The sequence below is a fragment of the Taudactylus pleione genome, unplaced genomic scaffold (genome assembly GCF_031769625.1).
Source record: "Taudactylus pleione unplaced genomic scaffold, aTauple2 ptg000154l, whole genome shotgun sequence".
Lineage (NCBI taxonomy): Eukaryota > Metazoa > Chordata > Amphibia > Anura > Myobatrachidae > Taudactylus > Taudactylus pleione.
The window spans coordinates 3,444,418-3,457,228 of record NW_028284556.1 but is presented as its reverse complement, the minus strand read 5'-3'; the positions used below and the strand labels follow the sequence as shown (position 1 = coordinate 3,457,228).

Sequence of the window (12,811 nt, the reverse complement as noted above, 5' to 3'; positions counted from 1 at the left end):
AGGTGGGCCAATACTGGGAACAATGCATAGGGGGTAATCTACTGGGGACGACTACTACTGGGGGCAATGCATAGGGGGACTAAAGGGCATTAATGTGCGGCATAATGTGTAAAGGGCATTAATGTGCGGCATAATGTGTAAAGGCCGGGCATGGCTGTGTGGCATCATTTGTAAGGGCTATTACTGCATGGCATAATGTGTAAAGATCGGGCATTAATCTGCGGCATAATGTTTAAAAACGGGGCATAGCTGTGCCGAAATGTGTAAAGACAGGGCACTGCTGTTTGGCATAGTATGTAAAGGGCATTAATGTGCAGCATAACATTTAAAGGGCGGGCATGGCTCTGTGGCATCATTTGTAAGGGGCTAGGGGAGTTCTGAGAGGCATTTTGGGAGCTCTAAAGCATAAATGATGGGACCCAGAAATGGCCCTCATTTTTTCTAAAGTGGTGGGTCCCTGGGACCCACATATTTTGTCACTCACCGATCACTGTAGATGTATTTACAACCCTGGCTGCAAGGGATCCATATCAATATTGTACTCATTGTCAACCCCCTTGTCCCCTGAATTCAGGGAACCCATCGAGCAGACCTGGGAGCAAGACCTGGGGATTAGTTTGGAGGACGACTATTTCGCAACCAGTCAGTCAATGGGTGGCTAAGTCCTCCATTAATACCAACATAAAAGAAATTCCTTCAAAGTGTATTGTCGATGGTACATGGTCCCTACAAATCTGCATCAGATTTTCCCGGGGTCTTTGGACCTATTTGCATGTGACGTGTTACTGCCGCCCCCCCAGATATAAAAATATTGGGATGAAGTCACATCTTTGGCGTGTAGGGTGCTCAGAATTACCCCCCCTAAGGAACCTCTACATATGCTTCTACATAAACCCACTACTTCCCACTCTAAGAGGGGTATTCAATATGAAACGTTAACTTCACTGTCGAAGTTAACGTTTCATATCGGAGTTTTTTTCTGCGTTAAGGTATGGTGCGCGCTCCCACTTATCCCCATATTCAATATAAAATTAACGAAAACGGGAAACTCCGAAGTTGGACTTGCGTAAAGTTACGAATTTTTCCTTAAAATAATTGTAAGACCCCCCTAAAGTTGTAAAAACATGGGGGAACACAATGGGTACCCCCGTTTTACCCTTTAATTGAAAGTCGGGGATTTAAATAGCCGCAGCAGGTGTTTTTTCCCGACATTGAATAAGTGATGCAGAAGAGCACTTAGGTTATTTTTTTCGTTTTTTTTAAGTGGTCCCATCAAATTTGGGGTACATGAAAATGGGTACTAGCATATTTTTAAGTCCCTAAAGTAATTTTTTTAAAATTCTGTATTTGTGCACCTGCCGCATACTTGCAGAATAGCCCTGAACCTATTTCCCTATTGTTAAACAACTTTTTCCCATTTTTTTTTTTACCCCAATTTTTAAATTAATTTTTTGGGGTGTCCCCATTTTATTTTATTTTTACTTTTTTTGACACAGTTCTTTTTTTAAATGTCATTCCCAAGGGTGCAGGCTATTTTTTTTTTTTAAGCCTGCACCCCTAAACCCCAATTCTGCACTTTTTTTCGACACCTATTCAATGGTGAAAAGTTATCCCCGTTTTTATCAAACACTTTTCAAAACTGCGATAAGTCTTTGAAATTGAATACGGTGTAAAAGTAAAACCTGCGATAATGACGTCATACCTCCAATATTAACGCAAAAACGATGTTATCGCACCCATATTGAATACCCCTGTAAACCTCATAACAAACTATGTGGCCACATTTCTAATACAGCCAAACTGTTGATTGATAGAAACTGGAAGCAAATTGAGGCTCCGGCAATGCTACTGAACAAAATCTGGTATATAAGCCTCCATGGAATATATCACTGCTCTACTCCATGATACTGTGATAAAGTTTCATGCTACCTGGGACCCTTGGTACTCTACAAGTCATAGACAGCTACCCGGAATGGAATGAAACTTGTCTTCTCTGGGTTGTGTAGCGTACTGCAGGTTGCCTCCCCTTCCCCCTTTTCTTTCCTCTTTGAACCCTTATTTTTTCCTTGTTAAAAATTTAAATAATAGTTGTATATTAACAGTGATGTACACACTATATTTTCAGAAATACCTTGTTTGGATAACTTATGTTGTATCTACTATTATAATAAAGAGATTTAAAAAAAAAAAAAAAAAAACTTGCATAAAAAAAAAAAAAATAAAATAATCATGTTTCATGGCTCTTTCTAGAAATTCCAATAAAAACACTTTTTTGGCCATTTGGGTTAGATTGACTAAAATGACATACATATATATATATATATATACATACACATATACATACACACACACACACACACACACACACACACACACGTTGAGTCTCCCATATCCAAAATGTTTGGGACCAGGGGTATTTTGGATAACTGAATAGTCCGTATTTTAAAATATTTGCACATCATAATGAAATATCTTGGGAATGGGACCCCAATATACACACAGAATGCATGTGTTATATACACCACCTTATACACACAGTCTGCAGGTAATTCTATACAATATTTTCAATAATTTTGTGACTCAAGCCAAGTTTGTGTACATACATGAAATTTATGTTTCATATACACCTTATTCACACTGCCTGAAGGTAATTTTATACAATATTTTTAATAATTTGTGCCTAAGACAAAATTTGTGTACATTGAACCATCAAAAGGTTTCATTATCTCAGCCATGCCAAAATTATTCCGTATTTCAGAATATTTGGATATGGGAGACTCTGACCTAATACATTAGAGATCAAATACTTTTGCATGAGAATGTAAGAGCTATAGAAAAAAAAAAATTACTTACTCTCGCCTTAAAGTTTTCATGTTCCATAAGGAGAGATATCCATCAGAAAAGCCAACTGCCAGCTGGTTAGTTTTGGTTATATAGTGGAGTGCAGATACTGGGGTTCCAGATGGGGCCAATAACTGAAGACACAAGTGTCGTCTCTCTCTATTTGCAGCATCCCTTAGTTTGGGTATTTCAGCTGGTATACCACTCATCACTTCAAGATCTACAAGTGAATAAAGTAACTAATGTCAGAAGCTGTGAAAGTATACAATGTTATCAGACAACTCTTATGCTGGCCACACAGCGATATTTTACCCGATTTGGCAGATTCCGACACATTGGAACGACAGAATCCTGTAAAATATAGCCAAATAGTGAGTAAATCGTGAGTCCCCACTCACGATCACGATGCAATGCGCGTCCCCGCTGGTCGCACATCGCATTGTCAGATCTGCCGTGCCGTAGGGCAGATCTGACAATCTAGGACACGATGCACTGTGAAAGTCTGACTGCAGGAGAGATCGTTTGAAGATTGGACACCAAATCGTGTGCAGATCGTGTGGAGAACTGCCGGGGCGAGTTTCCAGGTAAATAGTACACATTGGCTGATCGTGTGCACATCGCCATGTGTGTGGGCAGCTTTAGTGATTTTAGAATACCAAGCAGGCTTTTTTAAAACGATTGAGTTTTCTGCAAAGTTCTTTGCAATATAGTTTAAAAGAAAGGATAGCCACCTCAATTGTATGACTACAAACATGTTACCTTGGTTTTAGTCTGTCATGTACATGGTTAGTGCCCTTATTGGGTTTCATATTAGCAATTCTTATTTATTTCCATGTTTTTAAAATAACCTGGCATAACAAATTGCTTTTTTATAATTATTTTAAATCTTAAATGATACAACTATGAAAACATCTGAACAAAAGAAAAAAATATATATAAATACCTGATGCATCCAGTTCATCCTGATTGTTTGATACATCATCTAAACACAAGTCGATAAGAAGAACATGGCCAACATCTGTAACCACGGCTGCAACACCAAAAAACCACCGCAAACTCTGATGCAAGTGTTGAGTACTCGCACTGGCCCCTCCATGATTTACTATAGGCTCAACAGCGGTTACCTGAATGCAACAGAGATTTTAAAAAATTAACACCAGTGTGAAGAAAAACCCCCCCCCCCCAAAAAAACAACCTGTAGTCATGTACAGTTAATTTCCACTTTGCTCCAGTTCAGACCATGCCGATAACGCCAATTTCTAGTTCCTAAACTTGCCTATTTACTACTTAGAATGGTACAAATCAAATGTTTAAAAAAAAAATCAAGGTTGGAGAAGGGAGTATGGGAGTTAGGATCTCATTCAGAGGCGGTCGCTCGGAAGCAATCGGTAGCACCCAAAGTGATCGAGAATATGCAAAACAAGCGCTCAGTCGCAACGCACATCGTAAGCGCAGAAACACCCACAACAATGAAAGCACACCTATCTCTACGGCCTAATTCAGAGTCGGTCGCAACCTACATCAGCACGATTAACACCTGTTACAGTGTTAATTGACTACAGACATCAGTTGAGGCAGAAACCATCGCCTGCACTCGCAATGCTTAAGGTAGACCCTGGGCTACCTTTAGCACTACGAGCAGTAGCATCATTATTGCAACGAGATGACATGTGTGATGACTCGCACAGTAATATACGCACGCCTTTAAAACGCCCTTTTTAAGGTCAACCACGCCTGCGTCCGCACCATCACACCCCCGTTCACAAGCACTTTCCCCTGTGACCACCCACAAACGGCACAAAATGTCAATCTCAGCTACGACTAACGAGCAATTGCGGTCGGAAAGACAGGCTTGCGCACGCGCACTGCCATGTACACGCATGCGCAGTTGAAAAAAAAAAAAAAAAAACCATCGCTCGCTACGACCAATCGCTCCGTGCGACCGCCTCTGAATGAGGTCCTTAATGTGAAACCTGCAAAAGGTCAGCCTCCACATGGCAGAAAGGTAATAAGATACAGTATTGTGGTGTGATTAAAAAAAAAAAAAAAAAGGCTATTTGGGTCAGTCTTTTACAAATAAGTAACTTACAGCAACAAGAGGTTATATCCCAGTGCATTTTAAAGTACAGAACTCCTTGAATCCTGCTACCCTTGATATAAATTAAGGGATTCCATGCACCCATATATAAAATGTTCAGACAAAAAGTGTCAAGCCTTTCTGCAGGAGCAGCCATAATGCACAATTTGTAGAGTCTCAAGCAATCAAATCACAGAAACCACTGGAATAGTGCATCTAGTGCATCAAATGAGCAAGTTACCACGGAAATGGAACAAGTTTACTTTATGGAGGGAAGGGGTGTGGACACACCTCTACAAAACACATTTTTATGTTTGAGAATACTCAAAAAAATAAATAAATACATAATTCCTCTAAATAATGGAAGACATTTATAAGTAAAGTAGTGGGTAACATGAACATACCGATCCAGGAAGCACAACTGCTTTAACAACTTTTGATATCCCCACATCATACAAACAGAGAACGCTGTCTTCTGCTTCCACTAGACCCACAAGTAATCCAGTCTTCTTCTGCCAGGAAAACTCTCTGACAGCCACAACAGTGGGAGATCGTTCGGTCACACCGCTAAAGTGATAAGCGGAAAGCCTTTCCCCTGTTACAGAGTTGGTTACTTCCAATTGGGGTCCACAAGCCAGCCAGGCCAGGCCAGATTTCCCTTTAAAAGAAAGCAAGCTATTTTAAGCATTTTTATGTAAATGATAAAATTGTCAAACATAAAAAAGCATTTATAATAAACCCATAGAGCAGTGTTCTTAAACCCAATCCTCAGGGTAAGCCTAACAGTACATGTATTCCAGATTACCTAGCTGGAGTACAGGTATATTAATTGATCACAGTAGATCAACAGGCGGTACTAATTTTCCCTGAGGACATATCACTGTTGGGGTTCTACGAGGACAGAGTTTGAGAAACACTTCCCTAGAGCATTTGAGTAATGCTGCCCATCCACTAGCAGACCATAGAAACGACAGTACGATTACGTCATTGTAATCGTGCAGTCGTTTCTATGTCTGTGATAAGCCTACACTGAACGAGCAGTCGTTCGGTGCAGGCTCATCAATCATCTGGCAACATGCTGAACCTGACGTTACCGTCAGGTTGACCAGCATGTTTGCACGATGATATATGTCTAAATAACCAGCGGGCACGCGCATCGCTGGTGTTTTAGACATTTTTACAAACGATTTACAAACGATTGAGCGATCGTTATCGTTCAATCGCTCAACTTGATCGTCTAGTGGATGGGTAGCATTAGGCATTGCGCTTTCCCACCTTTCTAAAGTAACAAATAATTGCAGCCTAGAAATACAAGAGCTGAGCACACACCAACACACCAGTGGGGATTGTCAGAATGGATGGCAAATACAGTAGTGTTCAGCTCTGGAAGGGGGGATGTTATCAGAATATGTACAGTCACTTTGTTGACAGTAACTAAGCAGACAAGAAATCTGGCACCAGTATGCCACTTTAGGAGCATGTTAAAAGTTATAATGCTCGCAGTTAAAATGCTTTAAGTAGTATTACAACAGTGTCAGGATACTGGTGCTCGTTTTTGTGTGTCTACATAGTCACTGCTGACATATCGTATGGACCCCCAGGAAGGATCTATTTATAGCAGAAACTTACTTATTAACAGATGAATGTACATTGAATATACTTATTGGTTCTGCTTCTTGTGATCAATAAGTCTGAACAATATAAACTACTGTATAAACTTTCCAGTTAAAGTAAATATAGTTAAATTATAGAGAACTTTAAAATAATATACATCCAATAGTCTTATATGCTCATATTTAACTCCTGTATTTGTTTTCAATATGAAGTTTAGAGTCCACATTACCTCATTGTATAGAACAAGTTATTCTGTAATCAGAGTTATGGTCTCAGTATTTTAAAATATAAATAGCTAAAAAGGTATTACCAAGGCTCTAGCTCCACATCTCACTGCAACTCCTGAAATGGGAACTTTGTTCAGTGAGCACGAGGTGCCCCTGACCAGTGCTGAAAAATATTGCTTCCTAATAGGTTTTATTTCTTTAACTTGTGACTGTGAACTTACCAGTGGCAAATTTAGCACGCAAAACAGAATCTAAATTTATTTCATCCTCTTGAAGAGCTTTTACTGTTGCGTCAGGAAACCGCAGCAAGCTACTGGTTACATCAGCTGCTAAATTCTGCATACTTTAGGCTAAACAAATAAAATTAAAAAAAAATGTTGTTTAACACCAAGTAACAGAGCACACAGGACAGACAAAAGTAAGTTATTACCAACTGTAAAGGGGGTATTCAGTTATTTGTGGGCACCCAGTCTCCCGTCTAAAAGTGACCAGAAGCTATTCAATTGTTTTTGCTTATGGGCACGAATGCCGCAGGCACCAATTATTTATGCACACACCTTTTGAGGTGGCGAGCAAAAATTCTCAAGGCATTTGGGCAGCGTGCCCATTACTTTGCAGGGACGTCTAAACCCAATACATTTGGACAGAAAACGTGAGATAAGTAACGGACGTGCTTGGCATTCGCGCCCATTGGCAAAACAGGTGAATACTGCCCATCAGATGCCCATTACTTACGGGCGCGAGAAGTGATTCTGTGGGTCATTGACTGATCAAATCACTGTGAAAGAACAATAGAGAAATACATGAAAAATATTCCTAAACTTAAATACAGCTAATTAATAAAGCCCAAAAATTTGATTTACCCCTAGTCCACTCTCCGATCAATTTTGTAAACCATATCAAGTTTTTTTTGTTTGTTTTTTTATTAGAAATTCATACCTCCCAAATTCACTTATTCGGGAAAAAAAGTAAACTGCAAATGAGTTATGATTTTATCATTTCTAATCTACTCTATTAAGTCATTGATCTTGACATACAAGACTGCATTAGTCGTAGTCATAGGAACGGCCCCATATCATATTAATGTACAGTGTTCTCCCCAGATTTTTTTTCCAGCCGGGCGGCATCCAAAAGTAGCCGGGTGGGGGCCTTCTCAATTATGCGCGCGCAGGGAAAAGGGGTATCTCCCACACCAATCCAGCCCGACATGTCTCAGGCTGCTCCCCCACTGGCTCTCAGTCAAAAGTGCACATACTCTTGCTGCCGCAAGCCCAGGAGTGATTTTGGCTCTATCAGAGCCAAAATCACTCCCACTGACATCACTAGTGATGTCAGTGGGGCCAGCTTCAGACGGTAGGCGTTCCCATGGGAACGCCTCCGCCTGACAGGCACGCCCCCAAAGGGGGCGTGCTGTCAATCAACATCGAAAGCACGCCCCCTTTGGTGCGAGACCTGGAGCGATGGAGAGCCCGTAGCTCGCCGGGTCTCGCGCAGGCGCGCGCCGGAGCTCCCTCCGTCGTGTGCATGCGCAGTGGGGGAACATCGACCCGCTTGCGAGCGTACTGCCGCTCACGAGCAGGTCTGAATGACCCCCTTAGTGTGTACGCTTACAGTATCGCTGCCAGCACTTAAGCTGGAGAATGCAGGTTCCCAGTGACTAAACACCCATCATTAGGCACCATAACCTGCACCTCCTGACTTAAGTGCAGGGCATGATGGGGCAATTGAATAGCTACAGGAACTCATTTCTGGTACCAGTGATCGCAAAATACATGCTATAGTGTGTTCTTAGATTGACACGCTATAGACAGTGAAGGACTACGTTTTTAAAACTGACTGGGACCTGCGGGACGCATTGTGAGGTACTGAGGTCCTGTGTGTGATCTGCAGCAGCCAATAAAAATCATCAGCGTCTCCCCACTCCCCAACCAATCACCTGCGTGCAGCATCTCCTTGTCCAATCGCTGCCCGAGTCTGCCACCCCACCCTCCCCGCATCATACTTCTCTGCGGCTGCTTGGCTATTACTGCAATTGTGGGCCCCATGCATTTCCTCTCTCCGGTGAGCCGATCTGTGATGAGACCTCAGCCTATGTGACCCACAGCTGCTTCTAAGATGACAATCCATATTCTAGTGTTCTCTAGGTCTGGCGCCGGAACTAGAGAAAGGGCACATCTGCACGCGCCAAAGGCATGCGTGCACCTGAAAAGAGGGCGAGGTCAAGGAAAAGGGGGATGTCTTTAAGAGGCGTCCCCTTTTCATCACTCTTGGGAGGCGTGCGGTCGCACTTACGGACATGCTGGGCTGCCCCCAAGCGCTTCTGACAGGGTGAATGACAGTGACTGCTATACAGCAGTTTTCCTCACCCGCAGGACACTGCGACCCTCCGGAGGGGACGGCAGCAGCAGGCTGTTTCAGTAGGGTACAGTGCCAGAAGGCAGGGTGCATTTTTTTCCTTTAGAAACAGTCTAGTGGGAACACTAATCTTCCACCTAACCATTGTATGAAACAAGTCACATCAATTGCACCCCCCTGATTAACTGTTCTGATAACCCTGTCAAACAAATCTGACATTCTGTTGACATATCACCCCTCAGGGAAACTCTATTGCCTTGTTTTATGCAGATTACTGGATATAAGATAATCAATTTTTTTTTTCTCTCCTGCAAAATTACCATAAATTGATTTACATTTGAAAGGCTCCTTTTCCATGCCCCTCTAATATCAGAAAGCAGAATTAAGCTCCAAGAAAGTAAAGTTGGGTACACACCGAGACTGTCGGTGCGATATGTCGTTTCCGGCAGAGTCGGGACATATCGACGACATCGCTCAGTGTGTACGACCAATATGCGCGCTCCCGCGGCCGCTTGTGACATCATGCTGCACGACTAACCGGACAAGATTGCAAGTGGCTCTGTTGCGGGTAATGTTCCATCGTTCATTACCTCGTTCTGATGTTTACCCATGATCTGATATGTCAGCCCAGCATATCGGCTGGGTACACATCGCTTAGTACGGTAAGTACCCAGCTTGTGTATGTATTCTATTCTGCTGCATGATTATACAAATTGTAATTGCTGACAGACTATTTTTTAATGATTTCAGTGTTAGGGTTAGGCTGCAATTATGGTTAGGGTTCTGATCAGGTATTCTCCCTTCCAGGAACGGACAGCTACATGCTCAACGTGCCTCCTGCCAACATTCTAAACAAGTTGACAAATTCTACTAGACCTCTATATGCATTTCTGACTAAACTCAACTGTACATAAATATAGAAGGTAAGAGACAGCATGGAGTCAAAAAAATAAAATAAAGATGTCATTTTGTCAGGCACCACATTGCTCCACAGAACTGAACAGTGGTGAATACAGAAAACAGGCACATACAAGTTACAAAATAAGTACAAAACAGATAACAAAAGAAGTGCTTGTGGCATGATTAATGTAGACATGGACATAGTCATCGTCGATATTATAACTGAGGTCCTATGTGTTGCTGCAGCCAATAAAAAATCATTAGCATTTCCCCAAACAATCACCTGCAGGCAGTGTCTCCTTGACACCGCCTGAGCCTGTCTTAACTGCTGTCTGCACTTAGCCCCTTACTACCCCCAGCATTGCCTGTCCTTACCCAGTCTACCCAAACTTCTCCCTGCTTCTACCTCCAGCTCTACCCCAACCACTGTTTGCCCTTAACTCCCTCTACCCCAAATACTACCTGCCTACAGTACTGCCCAAGCGGCCTCCTGACCTTAGCACTGTCCCAACTGCTGCCTGCCCTTATCCCACATAATATGTGATGGGACCCTGAAACCATGAAGTAGGACCCCATTTTTATTTTATTTTTTTTTTAAGTGAAGGGTCCTTGCGACCCATACTTTTTCACTGAGCAGGATCACTACTCAATATTGATTTTTTCCCTACTCAATATTGATTAATCAAATTGCCCCCTATATTGCTACTGTGCACTCAAATTGACAGGAAAAAAAAAAAATATATATATATATATATATATATACACACACATACATATATACATACACACATATATATACACACATATATATACACACATATATATACACACATATATATACACACACACAGTCAGGTCCATAAATATTGGGACATTGACAGAATTTTCAGATTTTGGCCTCTATTCACCACCAGCTTAGACTATGCAGCTTATATACACACACACACACACACACACAAAATTAGAACTGTTGGTCTTACTTTAAATTCCTTCAATATCCATGGGCAAAAAAAAAAAAAAAAAAAAAATAACTAAAATAAAGGAGGACAATTATCAAATCTTGGAGAGAGATAAAGTACCAATAAGCGTCCAAAGTCGGGTACACACTATGCAATTCTTGCCCCGACATGGCTATAACTGACAGATAGGGATACTTGTGTAGTGTGTACATAGCACCAGGGCCCGAATGTCGGTCAAAAAACAGTTGGATCGGCTCCCAATGCTGTGAGTGCTGAACAAGCTATGTTGTCTAGGTATCGTTCAAAAAGTGCAGTGCGTGGACCTTGGCTCAATTTCTGCTAATTAGCATTTCCCTATAGAGAGGAGACGATTTTAAATCAAAGGATCATTTGGAACTAAACAATTAGGTAGTGTGTACAGCACATATCGCCCATTTTCAGGATTGTTTTGGCCGTTCTGAATCTGTGCGTATGTCAAAATATGTTCAGTAAAGCGCTGCGGAATGTATGTGCACTATATAAATAACTGGTAATACATCTGTGTACAAAACCTTATAGTGTGCACAGCTTGTCATTTTTCCAGCACAGCATGTAAAGTGACAGTTAGGAGCTGATTGGTTTGTGCTTTATCTCTCTCCACGATATGATTCTCCCCCTAAATTATTAATTTCTGCAATTTCAACTACTAGATTGTTTTCAAATACATGACAATATAAGATAGTTTGGTTGAGGAAGACAGTTATATATATACACACAGTTGGGGTACAGTTCCCCTGCTGTTCTAAAATGGTGAAGTCTGCTTAGGATAACGGATGCCAGAGAATGACAGTGGCGCCGGCACACCTGGGGAGCTGGGCACAGCGATCTGTGATACTGGCGCAAAGGACAGCACCCACACGAAGTTGCGGCATGTGCTCACCTCAGTTCCCCAACCCGGGCACTTTCCAGCTGCAGAACACCAATCACTTAGAGCTGGGCATACCCACTCGGAGAAGGGTACACCGGGGAAACGTGCCTGGCTGCTCCTGAAAAATATACAAGCAAGTAATAGACAAGGCGCCCGGTGCGGAAGCACGGCAGGTCAGGCAGTCAGGTCGGTGTGCCTTGCCTCCTTGGTAGAAGCTGCAGATGGTGAAATCGGCAGCAGGACTCTTCTCTCAGGCCTGTCCCACAGACGGAAACATCACAGCGACCATCTCTCATCCGATAGCGCCGCCTCTTCCAGTTCCTCCGTTATGGGACATGACGTCAGGAAATGGCAGAAACTATGGCGATGCGTCCTTAGCGGGTCCCTGATTGGCTGATTTGTGTTTAGAGGCGGGGCCTGGCTGAGAGCGAGTGGCAGCACGCACGTTCTACACTTCCCATGACGTGACGTGTCTTTCAAATCAGAGTAACGGCGGGAAATCCCTCACGCGGTACATGCCTGCCGGTGTCTCGTGCATATGACTAGTGCTCCCCAACCGTGCTTTATTTTTTCCCATACCGTGTCAGCTTGGTTTACGGAGGCCGGGGCACATTGCCGTATTCCTGATTTCCCTAATGAATCACCGTAAGCGAATAAAGGGAGATGTATCAATTTTTTTTAAAGAGAGGAGGGAGAAGTTGCCCATAGTTTCCAATCAGCTAATACCCATCATTTTGTACACTGTGTATTTGATAAATAGCTATACACTGAATGGTTGTTATCAGCAACTTCACTATTTAAAAACTTTGATACATCTCCTTATAATTAATACTAAGGAATCTAAAACTCAGTCTAGGCTAACTGAATACAATTATCACTATATCCAACTCACAGTGGGGGATACTCAATCAGAGCAATTCAGCATTGATCC

General features: G+C 42.2%; 1 protein-coding gene across 3 annotated transcripts in view; it reads right to left on the bottom strand.

The window, feature by feature from the left end:
* The window catches only part of AHCTF1 (AT-hook containing transcription factor 1), a 222,981-nt gene extending 210,761 nt beyond the window's left edge, over positions 1 to 12,220 (bottom strand). Inside the window, exons 1-6 of one of the 3 annotated variants that reach the window (XM_088474344.1) lie at positions 11,893 to 12,220; positions 7,495 to 7,537; positions 6,981 to 7,109; positions 5,323 to 5,576; positions 3,785 to 3,965; positions 2,854 to 3,061 (exon numbers count right to left, since the gene is read on the bottom strand). In XM_088474344.1, the coding sequence (XP_088330470.1) occupies positions 2,854 to 3,061; positions 3,785 to 3,965; positions 5,323 to 5,576; positions 6,981 to 7,101 (764 nt within the window). In that variant the 5' untranslated portion in view covers positions 7,102 to 7,109; positions 7,495 to 7,537; positions 11,893 to 12,220. The remainder of the gene's footprint in view (positions 1 to 2,853; positions 3,062 to 3,784; positions 3,966 to 5,322; positions 5,577 to 6,980; positions 7,110 to 7,494; positions 7,538 to 11,892) is intronic. The other 2 variants (XM_088474345.1, XM_088474346.1) reach the window with 2 other exon arrangements.
* Between the last annotated feature and the right edge of the window lie 591 nt (positions 12,221 to 12,811).